This window comes from Dothidotthia symphoricarpi, assembly GCF_010015815.1.
Source record: "Dothidotthia symphoricarpi CBS 119687 unplaced genomic scaffold P153scaffold_18, whole genome shotgun sequence".
Taxonomy (NCBI): Eukaryota; Fungi; Ascomycota; class Dothideomycetes; order Pleosporales; family Dothidotthiaceae; genus Dothidotthia; species Dothidotthia symphoricarpi.
Genome location: NW_022985025.1, coordinates 610,908 through 628,723, shown reverse-complemented (window position 1 = coordinate 628,723; position 17,816 = coordinate 610,908). Strand labels below are relative to the sequence as shown.

Here is a 17,816-nt window from a genome sequence, read left to right as displayed (position 1 = left end):
CGCGACTGGCTCTAGGCGGTGGGGACATGGATCTCCGCCACTGGATCATCTCCGTCTTCTCCGCCAAGAAGGGGATGAATGCCTTCGTCCGTCGGCGTCGTCGCGCCAGCATGATATTCATCGCCGAAATCCTCCAACATGCGGTTGTTGAGGTCATCTGCACCGCCGGAGCCCAGGTTGACCATATCGCTTGCAACATCGTCTTCCTGGAGGCTCGAGTTCTTGAGACCGTCGAAGCTCCACACAGGCTGGTCGTCCCAGTTGTTTAGCTGTGCATATGTACCAACGCCGCTGAAGCTGTCGTCCTCATCCCCTCCATAGCCTTCATCGTTGTAGGGAGGCAGGGTGTCATCTTCATCGTCGAGAGTCGCGACTCCGGCTGCGCTCCCGGGACGGTTCGCGACTATTGAGAGCGCTGAGCCACCCCCGCGCAGGGCTCCTGCTCCCGCTGCGGCTGCGCCAACGCTCGACGACCCATTGCGGGACGAGTCGCCAAGGCGCAAGCCGTTTCCCGCCGCGGGTGAGCGTGAGCGGTTGTCGTGTTCGGAGTCATTGTCGTCTTCAGAGCCGGGATTGCTGTTGTTGACGAGTTGCTGTAGAGAGGGAGGGCCTAAAGGGTCGGGGGCTCGACGTCGGTAAAAGAGGAGATACGCACTACTCGTGACTGCCTTCTCGCCAGAGCCGCACTTCGAAACCATGGAATCTACGATGTGTTAGTGACGTCGACCATTAAGGCTGGGTGCCCTCATTTCGCTTTGCAAGTTCCAATCGGAGACTGCAAGACACAACGATGGTCTGTAGCCTGTGTGATGGATTGACTTACCATTGTAATTGTACCACTGTTTGTCGAAGAAGTTTTGGGCCGTGGCAGTGTAATGACCCCCACCAAGACCACCATAATGATTATCGACAGCAAAGAGATCATAGGTAAGATCCTTGTTCTCGGGGAAGCCAACCTTGCCAGACAAGTCCAACCCCTCAACCGGAAAGTCGATGAGTTCCTCGATCTTGTCCCTGAACGACCGATGGCCACTAAAGCGTTTGAGGTGTATGATGAGGATATCAGGCACCGTCCAAATCTCCAGTGTTTTCGTCGCCCGACGTAGAGTCTTGCATCGGCTACAGAACCACGCGTTGTCTTCCGAGAGAACCTCGCTCTTCGAGGTTTCCATGAAACACTCATCCAAGGTGATGCCATGTTGTTTTCGAGCTTTACGCTTGGCTTTCTTCTCCCGCAGCTCGGGGTCTTCAAACATGTCGATGTTCTTCATAGCGTCCGTACCACGAGGGTCATCTGGTGAAGTGGCACCGAAGAGCCCCTCGAATGCCTCTGGAGTCCACTCGAGTACAAGAGCCTCACCCAGACGGATCAAGCTCTGGTCGTTCTCGTCATCGGGATCTTCCGGGTATGCGGGCTGGTCGAGGTCCTTGGCCTTCTTCTTGAAGTTTTTGTTGTTTTTGTGCTTGCGTTCCATCTTGCGCTCTTGTTTTCTCTGCTTCTTGCTCTTCTTCTTACCCTGCCGACCGCCTCGTGAGAAAGCTGTTGGCTCGGTCTCGATCGACTGCATCTCTTCGTCGCTACTTACATTTGCCGCTTCAATCGCATCCGCGGCATCGACAGCAGACTGTGGTGTTTCCCCATCCTCTTCACTAGACGATCCTGAGCCTGAACCCTCAGTGCCAACAGAGGACTGCTCCGAATCGGCCCGAGATGGCGCGACCCGAATACGTTTGGTGATAGACTCTAAGGCTCTCGAGTGATCGACTGTGCTCCAACCGGTCGTAACAAACTCAGTGCCCTTCCGAGTGTGCTTCATCTCGAAGAGCTGCCTAAACTCTGGATGAATGGCAGCCCCAGGCCTGAGCATTTCCGGTGTTCCACTGTGGTCAGCCGAGTCGGTCATCGTGACTTCGACCATATCTTCGCCTTCAATCGACTCGTCCTTGACCCGCGGATCCCCGTTGGGCGCAGCATCTTCTTCTGTTGTCAAGACAGCGTCGGAGCCAACACGTGATGAAACCGATGATCCTCCACTAAGTTCAGTCAAGATCGGACGAGTTGTCATTTGAGCAACCTTTGCAAGCACTTTTTGCAGAATTGTGTCATAGTCCTTTGCTTCTTCGCGTGTCAAGACAATAAAGAACGGCGTTAAGGCCATCGAAAAACTCTGTCCTCGATACGAGTTCGCGCTGGGGCCGCGGTTGAATACCGGAACCATGATTCTATCGTGAGCCGGTGATACTGAACTTGGAATGTCTTCGTCAGACGAACCACTGGTCATTGCCTTGTACTTGGAACCCTTCTTTTGTGGCGCAGGCCAATTGGTTGGTGTGTTATCAAGTTCGTAGAAGAAAATGTCGTCACGTGTAGTGATGCTGGATTCCGAAATTGTCGTCTTATCATCTAGATGTCGATAGAATTTGTGGCTGTACACTTCCGATGCCATCAAACGACTTGCCGACGTGCCAAATCGCTTAGCCACGTACTCCTTCAATGCCTTGATGGTAGCATTCTTATCAATATCCACCTCAAGCTGGTAGGCTTTACCTTGAACGGGAACGTATGTGATGGTATGTGTCCAGGACTGCTCAATCGGGAGTTGCAAAGTGAGCTGGCTGTACGGATCAAAAGTGATGCTAACCTTGTTGCACTCCGGGCAGACCATAGTGTTCTTATAGAATCCTGTATGACAACTGGTCAGCCTGCATGTCTTCAATGCGTTATGTGTCCTTCAATGAGCCATCGTTGTAGCTGTTGAAGGTTTTCGGGCTCATACGTACCACTGAACAGGTCTGTAGCCACAGAGTCATTGCGAGCGCGATGATTGGATCGATACGTCTCACCCAGCTGCTTCATAGCTTCTGGGTCATTGATTGTGTTATCATCGGAATCAGGATTCTCGCGGTAGGGCTTGACGTATATCCTGTTGAGGTCCTCGTGAAGTGCATCGACCAACCAACTGAGGAACTCTTGCGAGTCCTGTTGGCCGTATCCTGAAAAGAGACCATTGGCCTTTCCGAGCGCCTGCTTGAACGCTTTCGGGCTGACGGACGATGCGGTACCGATGTCATAGATATTACCCAAAACCCCAGCATATGATTTCGCGATAGCTCCCTTATGACCAATCGGGTTATCTGTGTTGATCTCTTGTTTCCATTTGTTGCCTGATGATGCGTCAGTAAGTCCACGATTAGCTGCAGCCTAAACATTTCCAGTCACGTCTGGAATTTTCCAGCTTAAGTCGTGTGAGAACGTGAAGGTGTTCGGCCTGAACAGTATACTCATTACGGGACAACTCACTCAAAAAGTATAAGCTGAGCTCCTTCACACTGCGCAAGCATTGGAGAGCGGAGTTCATATAGCAAGTATTGCCCAGGTTCGTCAATCCGACATGGCCTCTAACCTTGCCATCACGTCTTTTGCCTCGTGTGAGGGACCGTCCAGTGGGTGTGCTCCTGCCGCTATTGGGATTGCTCTGCAGATCCTTGTGGACGCCGACCTTATTCTTGATTTTGACTGTGTCCGATATGTATTCGCCCTTGTCGTCGTGCTCCTCAAGGACGACAACTTGATCCTGAGTAAGACCAGCACCGGCTAGTGTCAGAGACTCATTGAAATCGGCATTCGCTTTCTCGTCCTTGCCTGTCACTATTTCGCGCTCGCTGCCGTATGTGAGGCCGTTGAAGCTAGCAACGTCCATGGCAAGAGGGGGTCGTGTTGACGAAGGGTGGACAGGAGACCCGTTACGTGGCGAGGCGTCGGGCGTCAGCATGCCCACTGGCTGTTGCTGTGGCTGAGGTTCGTCCGAGGCGGCACTGTTCACTATCCTCCACACGCGGACCTTGTTGCTCAGGTCGATGCTAGCGGCTTTCTTTGCAGTCTCGAGGAAGGCCAGAAAGTTGTCGCTCCTGCTAGCCACAATCTTCTCAGCAAGCCGCGCGTTCTCCGGGGCTGTCGACAGCGCTTTTCGTACTTTGCGGACGGTGAGGACGGGAGGAAAAAGCTCCCACTCAAGGTTCTCGCTGCTCTTGTCTGGGACCGTATTCTGGACATGGCGGCGAATGATGGGACAACCTTCCTTGAGCCCGTACCAGCTGACGACCAGTTCCCAGGCTTTGACGGGCAGCACCTCGAAGTCTTGATGCATCTGAGATCCCTTGCGCAGGGCTATGAAGTCGTCACCGTGCTGGTCGGTCACGTCACCTGACGGCGAGTCCGGGTCGACCAGCTCGGCGTTGTCCACGGGGCCAATCGGGCCCTGCGTGGCCTCCTTGCTGAAGCGCTCTGGATTGTTGATGTTCTCCGACGTCCTGGCCCACACGCGCGCCAGCCACTTCTCCGAGATGACGTAGCCCTCCTGCCGGTCCTCGAGATCTGCCTGCGTCATGGCCAACACCATCTTGACCTGCTCGTCGAGGCTGGGCACGTCGGCCGCCGAGGGAGCGTCTGCCATTTCCACTGACATGGCGCGTGCGCTGCGCTGCGAGGTTGCAGCCGACAGTGGCTTCGTGGCTCGGGGGCTCGACTGGTCGCTGTTGGTGCGCGCGGCAGGGGCGTCGAGGTCCATGTCGGCGTCGTCCATGTCCGAGTGTAGGCGCTTGGCGGGTGATGAAGCCCGTGGCGGCGGCCTCTTCTGCTGCTGCGGATCACTGTGCTCAGAGTCGGCCGTCATGGCGTCGCCGCTCTCGAGTGTCAGGTGCGAGTAGGCTTCGCTGGGGGAACTGGGCCCGGCGTCGAGCACTTCGTCGTGCAAGTGCGGTGGGAGGTAGCGCGGCGGCGATGTGGATGAATGTATGCGTTGGGTTTGCGGGGAAGCAGCTGCATTCGGCGACTGCGCGTCGGCACGCTCCTCGGGCTGTGGTTGTGGTTGCGGCGACTGTGCTGAGCTTGCCGTCTTGCGTTTCTTGGTGGAGGCCGTGGTGACGCTGGGGAGCCTGCCGTGGAGCAAAGGTAGCTCCAAGACAGACGCAGGAGAGGGCAGATTCACAGCAACGGGGACGAGGTCAAGCAGAGGTGGGGTAAGCGCAATGGCCGCGAAAAGAGCGAAGGCGGTCAAGTTTGCAGCTGCTTGTCACGCCCCATCGTCACTCCAGTTTGTCCTTCAGCCTTGCGGAAAAATAAGCGATCTTGGCATGCAATCCAGCCTTTGTCCCGTACATGGGTAGCAAAGGACTGTAATGCCATCATCGTCCAGCTGAGCTATGTATAGATGCGGCCCCAGCCTAGCCGGGAGAGCACGTTCTCCCCAACTTGGTACGACAGGGCAGCGGTCCGCCACTGGTATCCAACCAGATAATCAGCTGTACACGCCCCTATGTGACGGAGGCACTATGTTTGCATCACCTGAACATCCATGCTATTTTATGTGCACATGTCACATTTTGAAACTGCATTGTTTGTAGTTGCGGTTCATAAGTATATACACTTCTGATCCGATTTTTATACGTGGCCTAAACCATATCGTGAGTGAACATCTCCTGGCCTTGAGATACATAAGAGCTCCTCGCGACTCATTTTGGCCCTCCATTATTCAACCACGCAAAGGCAGACGCTCCACCCACCGGGTTCGCAGTCCGTGTCTTCGGCAGCGTGGGCGCACTATCCTTTGGTTTATCCCCAGACACCGCCGTCTTCAGTTGCGGCGTCGCCGAATCCGCCGTCATCGACTCACCCTCCCCCCTCCTCTTCCCATCGTCGAAGAAGCGAGATTGGCCACTCACCGGCGGCGAGGTGGATGTCGGCACCGTACGAGTACTGGCTCTCATGGGCTTCAACACCTTGATTCCCGTATCGCGACGTTGGTGGCTGGGGGCCGAGCTCGAGGTTTTACCCACGTTGGCCCAATCCAAGAAGCCCGTGTTCGTCTTTTCTTGTGTGTCGCGTCGCCAGTTACTCAGCAGGGCTGGTGAGGCACTGGGCCGTAGAGTTGCGCTGACAGGACTCACATCTTGGGCGCCTTTTTGTTCAGCGCGTATCGACGTGGACAGCCCAAGATGGGGCCGCTGCTCAAGGCTCCTCCGCCCGTTTGAACCATCCTCATCCGAGCTGCCTGTGGTATGAGCATCGTTCAGCTTGCCTGCGGTCGAGGGAGATTCAGGTGCAGATATCGTGGCAGAGTGCCCGCTCGCCATTTCTGGTTTTGAAGACTCGCTCATCGATTTGTCGGCCATGCTTCTTGTATCCACGGCAGTATGGGCCTGACTGTATGTGAATAGAGGCTTGAACGTGCGGTCGTCTTCGGGTCGCACAAGGGGAACCTGAAGCTTGCTGCCACCATCATCGTAAAGTGTCAATTGATTTGCAGAGAAGAGTATGTCGGCATTGTGGGCTCGAAGCACGTCGCTACCAATAAAGATTTGGATGGCTTTGGAGTGAGACGCCTCGTGGCACCCCCCAACAACAGTAAACTCGACGCTCACTGAGGGGAGCTGCGGGGCAGGACTATTTGGCCGCGATGATCCCGTGACCGGTACTGCCTCGGGCAGGTAAACCGGAAGTCTGATCTTGCGACTGCCATCGTTGCTTTCATGTATCTGGTCCAAGAATCCAAGGTGTTTCACAAGCTGGATATTCATGTGTGACGTGTATGACCCGGAGCACACAGCTGCATAAAGAAGAGTGTCGTGCTTGAAGTCGGTATTGAGCCAACAACGTATAATGGCAGGAACCGAGCCTAATATGAAGAGGCCAGGCGCCAGGCCAGGAGCTTCTACTGGTGTTGTTGGACCCAAGCCTGTGAGGCTGTTGGCACGTCCAGAATTCGCCGAGTACACAGAGTGCCCCGCTGAGCTCTGCCTCCCATCCGACTTGTGTGAATAACTCCGCTCGCTCAGGAGATGGCCACCCATGCCGCTGCCAGTACGGGCTATCAGGTCCAGCGATGACCGTGAGGCATGCGCCCAGTGACCGTGGTTGGCAGTCTCGTCGAATCGAACACTGTTGGCACGCGACGTTGTTCCCAGACGACGGGGTTCATCTTCGCCGTCAAGCTGAAGGCTGCCGATGAGATTGCTCGAATGGCCATCGAAGTTGGCGAAATGCTCCGCTAACGGCTGCTGGAGGGGAACTAAGACGTGTCAGCCATGAACATGAACGTAAACAAGAATATTGGCAACGGAAGCATACCTTGCTGTGGCGTCCCACCCAACACAGACGGGAAGGGCGAGGAAGTTCCCCAGACGTTCTTGAGGCGCGAGTCGTCGTCTTGCTTTCGTTCGAGGCGGCAAACACGGTCTGAGAGCTCGGCTTGGTTTTGTTGTACCCGAAGCATCTCGCTCTGGAAGCGCCAGAATTCCTCCCTAGGCTGAAAGGCTACGCTCTCCGGATCCATCCCTCATCCCTTGGTAAGCGTGCTCAATGAAGAGACCTCACCCCACACTTGCGCCCCTACCCACGTTCTCCAGACGAACGGCAACCCTATCCACTTCCACGGCTTCGTTCCTATGCCTGCTTCTTTCGAATGGTGTTACAATGTACTCGTTGCGTAGGGGTGCCTTGACCGGACTGCTGCTTGTCGGAACGGAGGTGGGGTGTACTGTTGAAAACGCTTTGAAAATTAAGCTTCGACTGGGACTGTGAAAGATGTATAACAACAACAACTCCAAATGTTTTCTATATCGTATTCCAGAAGCAGGCCAGGCCTTTGGGATACTCGTTTGTAGAAGGCAGCTTGATGTGGAAGGCACAAGTGCGGTGGTATGAGTCCGTGTCACAAGTTTTCAAGCTGAACTTTGCAGGCTGAGAAACACTCGAGACGGCAGCATGCACAGTGTAGTCAGAGCAAACAAGTGCTGGAGCAGTGTAACGTGGATTGTTTGGTTGGGTGTCTTTGGAGATGAGTGTTTCGCCGCAAGTACGCATCACGAAACTAGCGTGTTTGTTTACGGCATCATCCCGATTGGTTAGCTCGATCCACTCGTACAGCCTCATCATTTCCTCTTCCTTGAACATATCATTGTGTATTCCATTCTGACACATCTATTTCTACTCGCTGTGTGTAATTTAGCAAGGAGTCAGTGGTTACTTGGTTGCATTTGAGTCATCCAATGCCTTCCAGGCAACTTCATCAGACCACCCTGGCAACACTGAAGGGAGTTTTTCTGGCATCTGATCCGGCCATCTCTCGGCAATGAGCTGCATCATCTCACGATAGAGGATGTCATAACCTGCAGGTTGGAAGTGTAGACCTGTACCTGTAGTTAGTTTCGAGACACTTGACTTGCGTTGCGTGGTTGCAACATACCATCGTACATAAGTTCCAACAGGCGATCGTTCTGTGCTATATCTAGTGACCCAAGAACTGGATCTCCCGCTTTCCAATTGTTGAAGTCAAACTTGGCTTCCTCCATGAACGCTTTCCAAAGATCAAGCACTGGGATTTTGAGCTTTGAGCCTACTTCACAGGCTGCATTGGCATATTCCTTTGTGGTGGCAGCCACTCTTGATGGGAGAGCATATCCGCTCGCTTTATCCCTCGGCCACCAAAGATGTTCGTTGATAGGTGGAGGAGCGATTAGAATAATGCGGGGGTTGTGAGCCACTATCAATGGGTGGGTGATGATCTTTTCGAGGTTGGCCTTGTACTCTTCCATTGGGACGTGCTGCTTATTCGGAGCATCTGGCAACGACGAGTCATTTGCCCCAAAAAAGATGGTCTGGCCGTGTCAGCCAGGTCCTTCTATATCTCATCGAAGACACCATACTAGGAAGCGGATTCTGGCCACCTCAGGTGAGGGGATGATGCTTGGCAGTACTTGGAGAGCCTGGCGAGTAGTGTACCCACTAGGAGGATATCAGTACTGTCGTCCAAGCCGCTAGAAGAGCACATGGTATTACCTAAATCCGCGATTGACGACATCAAGTTTTCTAATGTAGGCTATGGTAATTGTTAGTTCCATCTCATCAGTTTTCAATATCCCATGTACTTGCCAGCCTGTAGAACTGAGGAAAATCCTCGTTGCTCGTTGAACGAGTCTTGAGTGATGGAGTCTCCAAAAAGGAAGAACTGTTCGTATAGTGCTGGCTATGAACTTGTCAATATGAGCAACTCACTCACTTGGGCTTGGAAACCTACCATCTTGACTATGGTTGGATGGAATGTAGAAGCTTAGGTGTCAAGCGTAGTACATGGATGTAAGCAAGTCTGGAGTACACGATTGCGATAGGAAGATGTCAAGGAGCAAGCGTCAGCCAACAAAAACAGAAAGAATATGACAAGAAACTGTGGCTCCCCATAGACAAGGCGATGGCGGGGTGTGGTGGATGGGTCCAACGCGCTACTATTGGCCGATTGGCTGCTAGCGATAGACGCACCTTGCCCGTTGAGGAAGTGACTGTTGGACCCTGACTGAAACGCCCTTCGTCATCTCGCACATCACGCGCCGTTTCCGCCAAATGTTGACCGCCCTATATTGAAGGCCCCCTCCGCGACAGCAAGGAGAAGCTTTCATTTGTAGGGTGTATGTGTGTACGGCGCTGTGGTGTGTAAGAGAAGTGCATAAATCTACCCAAACCGTGCCGTTATTTGTGAAGCGCGACGCGTGCTGGTAAGTATCCTATTCCGACACGTCCCACAGCCAAGCGATCAGCAGTCGGCGCCATGGTGGGTCAGTCGCAGTGCAAGACATGAGACGTCCTCTATCCAGATGACCTCTGCCTGGTGTGGGCGGCGTGCGTGTGCCTCTGTGCTTGTTCGTACTAATAAGGCAGCAGCCCACACAGTGTCTCGCTGCATGTCACACAGGCGCCCATGATGCCCAAGTCGATCAATTCCTACCGCAGCGTCGAGTCCTTTGACCACGACGACGACCATGACGACGCCATCACGCAGCAGGAGCGCGACGACACTATCAGCAGCCAGACACCCACATCGCCGACAGCCACCTTCCGCCCAGCGCGCTCTCTGCGGGCCTCGGACTACGACCTCGCGCGATCCAGAGACAACCTCACGGAGCGCACCAGCCTGCTGGGGCACCGCCATGGCCAGCTCGATCGCTCGTACATGAGCGTGCCGGCGAGCATGCCCGGCACGCCGCGGCCAGGCACCAAGCGACACAACAGCCAGCTGCCGACCAGCTCGCGCATGCGGCATAGTAGACCGGGCTCCTTTAGCCACCCCTTTAGCCAGTCCTTCAGCCAACGTCTGGTGAACGCGCTGGGTGAGCGGGGGGCGGCCCTCGAGGAGAGCATGCACTCGGCCAAGGCGTCGCTGTGGCAGGACAACCGCGTGTGGTACGACCAGTTCACGTCGACGGACTGGGTGCACGATAACATCGCCGACGCCTACCGTGTGAAGGCGCTCCGCAGCCGCAAGGATCTCCGCGGCCGTCTGGCGGCGTGGTTTGACGGCGCCCAGGGCTGGGTGCTGGTGGCTCTCATTGGCTTGCTCACTGCCATCTGTGCCTACTTTGTCAACACGACCGAGACGGCGCTGTTCGACCTCAAATCTGGCTACTGTACGACGCGGTGGAACAAGAGCCGCAAGGCTTGCTGTAGTGGCGCGACCATGTGTGATGAATGGGTCCACTGGTCACAGGCAATCCGCACCGACAGGGTGGAAGATGTCCATATACAGTATGCCTGCTTCATCCTCTCCGTCATCGTCCTCTCCATGGCCTCATGCCTCTTGACTCTGACCACCAAGACGGTCATCCCCTCGACTATTTCACTCGCCACGCTGGATGAGAACCTGGCTGCAGAGGTGCGAAGGCACTCCGACAGCGACGAGGATGACCGGAAACGCAGCATCAGTCCTGAGTCGAGGTACCAAGAGGCCCAGCTGCGACCACCCATGGTCTACTATTCCGCTGCTGGCAGTGGTGTAGCTGAAGTAAAAGTCATCTTGAGCGGCTTCGTCCTACACGGATACCTCGGACTGCGCACGTTGATCATCAAGACCTTCGCCCTCATCTTGAGCGTGGCATCTGGCCTCAGTCTCGGTAAAGAAGGCCCCTATGTCCACATTGCGACGTGCATCGGGAACATTGCCTGTCGTATCTTTTCCAAGTACCGAAACAACGACGGCAAGCGCAGAGAGATGCTGAGCGCTAGCGCTGCTAGTGGTGTTGCCGTCGCCTTCGGTGCTCCCATTGGCGGAGTGCTGTTTAGCTTGGAAGAAGTCAGCTACTACTTTCCATCCAAGACGTTGTTCAGGACCTTCTTTTGCTGCATTGTAAGTCAGGTTGCAATGATGTGCTGTACAAAGAATGCTAACGAAAGTATAGGCGGCTGCGTTGACCCTCAAGTTCCTGGATCCCTACGGCACCAAGAAGATTGTGCTATTCGAAGTTCGATACCATCTAGATTGGAAGTTCTTTGAATTAGTCACATTCATCTTCACAGGTGCTGTTGGCGGTGTCCTGGGCGCCCTCTTCATCAAGGCATCTCGCATATGGGCACGCACCTTTCGCCGCATACGTGTGATCAAGAAATATCCGCTGCTTGAAGTCTTCCTCGTTGCACTAGTTACTGGCCTCGTCAGCTTCTGGAACCGATACACCAAACTTCCAGTCACCGAACTTCTCTTTGAGCTGGCAAGTCCATGCGACACGTACACATCATCAGGCGATGGCTTGTGTCCAACGCGTGAGCACATTCCCAGTGTGTTATGGGTATTGTTCGTTGCATTCGTGATCAAAGCCAGTCTAACTATCGTCACTTTCGGAATCAAGGTACCAGCTGGCATTTACGTGCCGTCCATGGTTGTCGGTGGTCTTGCCGGACGCTTCATCGGTCACGTCGTCCAGCTCTTCGCACTCCGCTACCACAACCTCGGCCTATTCGGAGGCTGCACTCCTGACGGTCCCCCAGGATCCTGCGTCGTCCCTGGTGTCTACGCCATGGTCGCAGCCGGCGCAACCATGACGGGCGTCACTCGCCTAACCATCACCCTAGCCGTCATCCTCTTCGAGCTCACAGGCAGTCTAGACCACGTCCTGCCCTTCTCCCTCGGCATCCTCGTCTCCAAATGGGTCGCCGACGCCATCGAACCCCTCAGCATCTACGACCTCCTAACAGACATGAATTCCTACCCCTTCCTCGACAACAAAGTCCGCCCCATCTTCACCTCCGAGCTCGGCGACATCACCCCCCGCGTCCGCCTAGACCGCCTCATCGACATCTCCAGCGAATCCCTCGTCGCAGCTCCCGAGTTGCGCGAGAAACAGCGCTCACTCCAAATGGCAGGTGAACTCGACGGCGGCCTGCCCATCGTCAAACACGGCGTCCTCGTCGGCCTCATCCCCGCGCCTGACCTCGAATTCGCCCTCGATAAACTCGATAACGAGGAAAACACGCTTTGCCTCATGTCGCCTCAGGTGGATTGGGCTGCGGGTCGCGAACCGCATAACGAGCACGACGAGGGCGCGAGGGACTACGATCCCAGCGATTTCACCCCGTATATCGATCCGGCGCCCGTCGCGCTCGATGTGCATTCCCCCATGGACCTTGTCTATGAGTGCTTCGTCAAACTCGGGCTGCGGTATATCTGCGTCCTGAGAGACGGGCAGTACGCTGGTTTGGTGAGTCTTGCATACTACCACCCCGTTTCAAATGCACTGGCTGACTGATTGTGCGATAGGTGCATAAGAAATCCTTCGTCAAGTACATGAAGGAACTTGAGCACAACGAGAAGAAGGCGCATATTATTTGAGTCCGTGGTTTTTCTTTCCGTCGACTTTGCTTCATTCGTTCAGCGGCATCATGCCTGGCGTTTTTTCTTTCGTGGGATTTGGGGTTCTTGCGAGTTTGTAAGTTGGGGGCTTTCTTTACGCCATGTTCGGGGTTTTTGCATATATGGCTTGTGCAGAGGGCGTTTTGTAGTTTAGTCGCATTGTGGGTAGAGAGGGTTGGGCTAGGGGGTTAGAATAGGTAGAGAGTGGGGAATACAAGGGTATATGTGTTCGGTCACGGGGCAGCACTTATTAGTTTTTTCTTGGTTGTTGATGTGGGAGAGATTTGCTCTGTGATATTCCAGTTGCTAATGTTGAAGGATCTGCATGATTGTCATTGCTATGTTCACGAATACACATGCGCGTAGAACCATGCTCAGAGGAAAAGGGTATCTATTTGTATTCATTGGTATCGTCGCACATCCCGCGCCCAAAAGGATGATGATGATTTAGAAACAAAAAGGACCAAACTCATCGAATAACATAACTCCCGCCCTCAAGCTGCGTTTTGGTACTAGCCTCGAACAATGCGCCTGCCGAGTCAATCGAAACAGCAATGCATGTACACTCCATGACCCCTAGATCTCATTGAACGGCATGTAACCCGGGCAGCACGGGGGATTGACAATGCCGCTATAACCCATGGCGTGGTCGAAATGGGTGCGTTCGTGTGGGCAGTTTGCGCCGGTGGTGTCGGTTGTCTCGGTGTTGCTGGGAGGAGGCGCAAAAGCAGGCGCAGAAGGAGGCGCAAAAGGATTATACGGTGGAAGTCTGTTGTCGGAATTCGGTGCGTATGCAGTCCACGTAGGAGTCTCAGTTCCATGTTCTGCCGTGTTCGTGAGAGCAAGCCCACGTCCGCGTCCGCGTCCAGTGCCCCGTTCACGTCCAACCCCTCGTCCAGTTCCACGTGCACGTCCGCGTTCAACTCCACGAAGCCCAGCGCGTTTGGGTTTCCGACGACCTGTCCGCGCCGAGCTTAGCAAATGCTTGCAAAACAGTTCAACAAATTCCCGCAGCATTCTCTGCAGTGCCAGAATGTCATGCATGGGCTCAAAATTCATCATCGTCGTCGGTCTTCTTCTTCCTCCGTCCAGGCGCCTTCCTCTTCTTACCCTCTACATCACCAGGGTCGTCACTCTTCTCCGGCGCATCCGCGACCTTGCTCACAATGTCGTTGAGGAAGTCAAATTGCTCGTTCTTGGTGATGGCTTGCTTGAGGTGGATGGCGCCGACGCGCTTCGAGTTGCGCGACTTGGCTTCGGCCGCGGCGCGCGAGACGAGCGAGATCATGAAGAGCTCTAGTGCTTTGGCTGTGGGGATGTTAGCAGGGGGAAGTGAAGGGGATGAGGGGGAGAAAACGACGTACAGACTACAACAGGCGTGACCTGGGCGACCTTGCCCACGTCGTCGTCGGCCTGCATGATGCGCTTGATGCGCGCGACGGGAAAATGGTTCTTGATGACTATGTTTTCTGCGCCGGGGGGCAGTGTCGACATACTGCCCATGCCCATACCCATGCCCATACTCATGCCATTGCTGGCCAGGTCAGGCAGCTTGCCCATGGCGACACCGGGCGCGTCGGGCAGGTAGTCGGCGTCGGCCAGGCTCTCTTCTTTCTTGACGCCGCGGGGCATGGCGGGCGTGAGTGGGACAGGGCTCGAGGGCGGCGAGGAGAGGGGAGAAGACGTCGTCGCGTACGATGCAGGGCCCACGCGTCGAGGGACTTGTTCAGGCAGCAGGGAAGAGGCGAGGCTGGGAGGCTGGTGAGGCTGACGGGTCGAGTCGCTGGTCGTCATCGTCGGCAGCTATTTAAGTAGGTGTTCGCTGCTTGCGGAAGTGCTGGGGCTGTGATTGGCCGTCGTCGAACAAAGCCTGCGTCGTCTGGTCTTGGTTGCAGAAATAGTGCGGCGGGGCAGGGTGCTCATTTTATGCGCCTTTGCGGCTTCGCAAGGGGCGCCGCCAAGCCCAGCCACAAAACAACTTCTTCGTGCCAGACTGCGACCATCATGCTTGCCATCCACCGCCTTCCTTCACAGGGCCGGCGGCGGATGCGCGACGCAGCAGTGGATGACGACACGAGCACGCCAGAGACCCTGACGCCGGCTTTGTTGCGCAACGACGAAACCCGCCAGCTCCACGCTGCGTGTGGTTGATCGGCGCAGCAGACCTGGCACGTCGCTGATGGTGTAATTACTTGATCTAATCTGACACGATGCTGCGCCCGGCTGTTGTACACGTCTATATACACAATCAATCCATCTCCACAATCACTCCGCTTTCGTGATGCTGCCGTCGTCCTTGCGGCCGTCCGCCTTGGGCCCTTCTCGTAACCACGTTGTCGCGAGGTTGTTCTTGGGATCCTCATCAGAGTATCCACGCTGCCTCCTGACGTCGAGAACAGCCTGCCGGACCCGCCTCGTGCACTCCATGCGCAGGCTGACAACTTCCTCCGAGTACTTAAGCGCGTTGTTCAGCACCCCGACCTCCAGCTTCGACCCTGCCTTGGCCTCTTCCTTTGCGCGTATCTGCCTCCAGCGCTCGCGCAGGTCCCCAAACGCCTCTTCCGCGTCCAGCCTTGCCCCAAATGTGACTCTAATGTTCTTGAATGGCCGTGGTATGAACTTGGGGAACGTGCGCCTCTCGTCCATGACGTCGTCGAAGCCCTCGATGAAGATGGGCACCACGTCTGGCATAGGGTCGCTCTCCAAGATGAGCCTCGACACGCCCCACTTGAAATACCGCATGATCCTGTCCTCGGTCTGATGTATCATGCCCTCTGGGAAGACGTGCACCCATGCGTGTCGTCTGCTCATATAGGCCGAGGGTGCGGGAAACGTGTCCTCTCCGTTGGTTGAGAAGGTAAGGTGCCCGCCGCTGAACGGATCGCTGAGGTCGGGACTCGAAAGCGATGTTTCAGGCTTTCCTGGGGCATCGTTGACACGTACAAAAGGACCGCGAGAGAGTAGGCGTATGGCTTGAGTGATGGTTGGCTGGAAGAGGCCGCCATGCTTGGAGTGCGCTGTTCGATGCGTGGGGAGGACTTGGCCAAGAGAGAAGAAGGTAGACGTGGCCCTGGCAGCATGTCAGCGAGTGCAGTGAGTGGAATCGGAGGGGCAGTACTTGTTCTGGAAGCATAGATCGTAGCTTCCGAGACCCCAGCGTAGGTTGTTTGGGCTGAAGACATAGCTCAAGGGAAGTACACCCCATAGCAAAGGATCATCCAATCTACGAGCAACATCGTCAGCCTGTCTCTCCTGCAAGTCCAACAATGATACACCTACACTGAGATATGGTTGGATACTACGCCCAGTCAGCCCATGCCCCCCCAACGCTACACATATCAGATCGCATACCAGTGAGCAGTCCCCTCTCCCTATTCTCAACCTTCTCCCTCTCGTCCAGCAGTCTCAGGAAATCGTCCATGCCATGCACCTCAGGCCTGCTCCACACGTTCAGAAAACCACTGCACAGGACGCCCACCGCGCCCATGACAAAAGTGGAAGCCGCCCGCCATGGCGCGCTGGGAGCCTCGGGCTGCTCCTCGGGTCGCATTGAATCTGGTGCAGAAGTGAGAGAGGCATGGGGCAAACCCGCTGTTGTACAACCCACCCAGCGCCAGGCGGGAGAGCCGAGGCGCTCCAACGTCACTTGCCAGGGACAGGAATTTTGCGCCAGGGTTATCAAGGGTCCAGAACGAGAGTCTGCCCCGTCCGTGCATGTGACGGAGAAACGCGTCCGACTACTCAACGACGCGCCGACTCGGAATCGTTTTCGCCCATTGATTGTGCTGGAAGAGGATTCCTGCGGATAACATATAATCTCGGCATTGTTTTTGGGGTCGCGACTCCTGCACGTTACCTGCTCAACTCAACATCTCACACATCGACGGCTGGTAGACTGCATCGCATCATTTACGACAACTATCGACCCGCCAAACACGAGTGCCCCATCCCAACACCCAAAGAAACGCCCACCATGCCGCCACCCAAATCCGTCTTCACCGCCCACGAGCGCAACGCCCTAAAAGACCGCTGGGGCTCCCAAGCAACCCGCCTAAACCGAGACTCGTTCCTCCCCTTCGGCTCCTGCCAGCTATGCCTCCTACCCGCCGTAGACCCAGTATGCTGTGCGCAAGGCGACCTTTTCTGCCGCGAATGCGCCATGACGAACCTGCTCGCCCAACGCAAAGAGATGAAGCGACTGGAGAAAGCGCTCGAGCGGCAAAAAGCAGAAGACGAAGACCAGCGCCTGCGAGAAGAAGACGAAGCGCGACACCGAGCCGTCGAGGAGTTTGAAACAGTGCAGATGGGACTGAGCGTCAAAGTCGGCGCGGGGAGTCGCGTGGTAGGGAGGCAAGACGGCAGGATTCTAGTCGAGCAAGACACGGACGCGAAACCCGGGGAGGCCCGAGGCTCGAAGCGTAAATTCGAAATCGACGAGGAGGAGTTGAAGCGCATAGCCGCCGAGGAACGCACAAAAGCGCGACGCACGCTCGACGAGGAGCGCAAGGCGGCAAAAGGCCATCTACCCAGCTTCTGGGTCCCGGGCGAGACGCCCGATCAACACCACAAGGGCGCCGAGAAGGCAAAATCCACCCCGACCTGTCCGTCCAGCGACCACGACCACCCGCACACCCTGAGCCTGAAGACGCTAACGAGCGTCCATTTCAACGAGGAGAAGTCCACAGATACGTCCAAGACGGCGCGAACCTGCCCCAGCTGTCGCAAATCGCTATCCAATAGCACGAAAGCAGTCATCGCTATTCCCTGTGGGCATGTGCTGTGCAAACCCTGCGTGGATAAGTTCTTGACGCCGGAACATCGCCATCAGAGACATGCGCATGATGATGGGCCGGAACCGGAGACTGTGCATTGCTATGTTTGTGATGCGGATTTGAGCCCCGCGGTGGAGAAAGAGGGTAGGAAGAAGAAGGGGGAGAAGGAGAGGGGGGTGAAGCCTGGGCTGGTGGAGATCAGGAGTGAGGGGACGGGGTTTGCGGGCGGGGGCAAGGCGATGGTTAAGAGGGAGGGTGTGGCGTTTTCGGTGTAGAAGTTATTTAGGGGAGAGGAATGAAGAGGAGCGGATGGTGTGTTTTGACCACAGTATCGAGAGAGTTTCTGAACAGTTTTTGCTTGTCCAGATATATC

At 55.5% G+C, this 17,816-nt stretch overlaps 7 protein-coding genes across 7 annotated transcripts; 2 read left to right on the top strand and 5 right to left on the bottom strand.

The window, feature by feature from the left end:
• Window positions 1-11: 11 nt before the first annotated feature.
• P153DRAFT_388935 (cysteine proteinase) lies at window positions 12-7,331 on the bottom strand (the record flags this gene model as incomplete). Its single annotated transcript, XM_033670796.1, has 6 exons — window positions 12-703; window positions 824-2,683; window positions 2,782-3,165; window positions 3,302-5,065; window positions 5,559-7,067; window positions 7,127-7,331. 6 exons carry the CDS (start codon window positions 7,329-7,331, stop codon window positions 12-14), a joined length of 6,414 nt encoding a protein of 2,137 aa, XP_033520581.1.
• Window positions 7,332-7,872: 541 nt separating this feature from the next.
• P153DRAFT_433977 (SGNH hydrolase) lies at window positions 7,873-9,226 on the bottom strand. Its single transcript, XM_033673053.1, has 6 exons — window positions 9,075-9,226; window positions 8,930-9,023; window positions 8,837-8,876; window positions 8,704-8,782; window positions 8,244-8,655; window positions 7,873-8,187 (listed from the first exon to the last, which is right to left on the bottom strand). The coding sequence occupies exons 1-6, from the start codon at window positions 9,075-9,077 to the stop codon at window positions 8,021-8,023; spliced, it is 795 nt and encodes a 264-aa protein (XP_033520580.1). The 5' UTR covers window positions 9,078-9,226; the 3' UTR covers window positions 7,873-8,020.
• Window positions 9,227-9,660: 434 nt separating this feature from the next.
• On the top strand, window positions 9,661-12,825 carry P153DRAFT_369537 (uncharacterized protein). The gene is made up of 3 exons (XM_033668801.1): window positions 9,661-11,171; window positions 11,224-12,519; window positions 12,579-12,825. The coding sequence occupies exons 1-3, from the start codon at window positions 9,750-9,752 to the stop codon at window positions 12,648-12,650; spliced, it is 2,790 nt and encodes a 929-aa protein (XP_033520579.1). The 5' UTR covers window positions 9,661-9,749; the 3' UTR covers window positions 12,651-12,825.
• Window positions 12,826-13,247: 422 nt separating this feature from the next.
• Window positions 13,248-13,688, bottom strand: P153DRAFT_388932 (uncharacterized protein; the record flags this gene model as incomplete). The annotated part of the gene is made up of 1 exon (XM_033670795.1): window positions 13,248-13,688. One exon carries the CDS (start codon window positions 13,686-13,688, stop codon window positions 13,248-13,250), a length of 441 nt encoding a protein of 146 aa, XP_033520578.1.
• A 31-nt stretch (window positions 13,689-13,719) lies between these two features.
• On the bottom strand, window positions 13,720-14,303 carry P153DRAFT_298732 (histone-fold-containing protein; the record flags this gene model as incomplete). The annotated part of the gene is made up of 2 exons (XM_033664228.1): window positions 13,720-13,979; window positions 14,036-14,303. 2 exons carry the CDS (start codon window positions 14,301-14,303, stop codon window positions 13,720-13,722), a joined length of 528 nt encoding a protein of 175 aa, XP_033520577.1.
• A 345-nt stretch (window positions 14,304-14,648) lies between these two features.
• Window positions 14,649-16,230, bottom strand: P153DRAFT_323342 (uncharacterized protein). Its single transcript, XM_033665205.1, has 4 exons — window positions 16,023-16,230; window positions 15,951-15,969; window positions 15,790-15,894; window positions 14,649-15,741 (listed from the first exon to the last, which is right to left on the bottom strand). Exons 1-4 carry the CDS (start codon window positions 16,219-16,221, stop codon window positions 14,937-14,939), a joined length of 1,128 nt encoding a protein of 375 aa, XP_033520576.1. The 5' UTR covers window positions 16,222-16,230; the 3' UTR covers window positions 14,649-14,936.
• Window positions 16,231-16,389: 159 nt separating this feature from the next.
• Window positions 16,390-17,718, top strand: P153DRAFT_347197 (zinc finger-containing protein; the record flags this gene model as incomplete). Its single annotated transcript, XM_033666159.1, has 1 exon — window positions 16,390-17,718. The coding sequence occupies exon 1, from the start codon at window positions 16,645-16,647 to the stop codon at window positions 17,716-17,718; it is 1,074 nt and encodes a 357-aa protein (XP_033520575.1). The 5' UTR covers window positions 16,390-16,644.
• Between the last annotated feature and the right edge of the window lie 98 nt (window positions 17,719-17,816).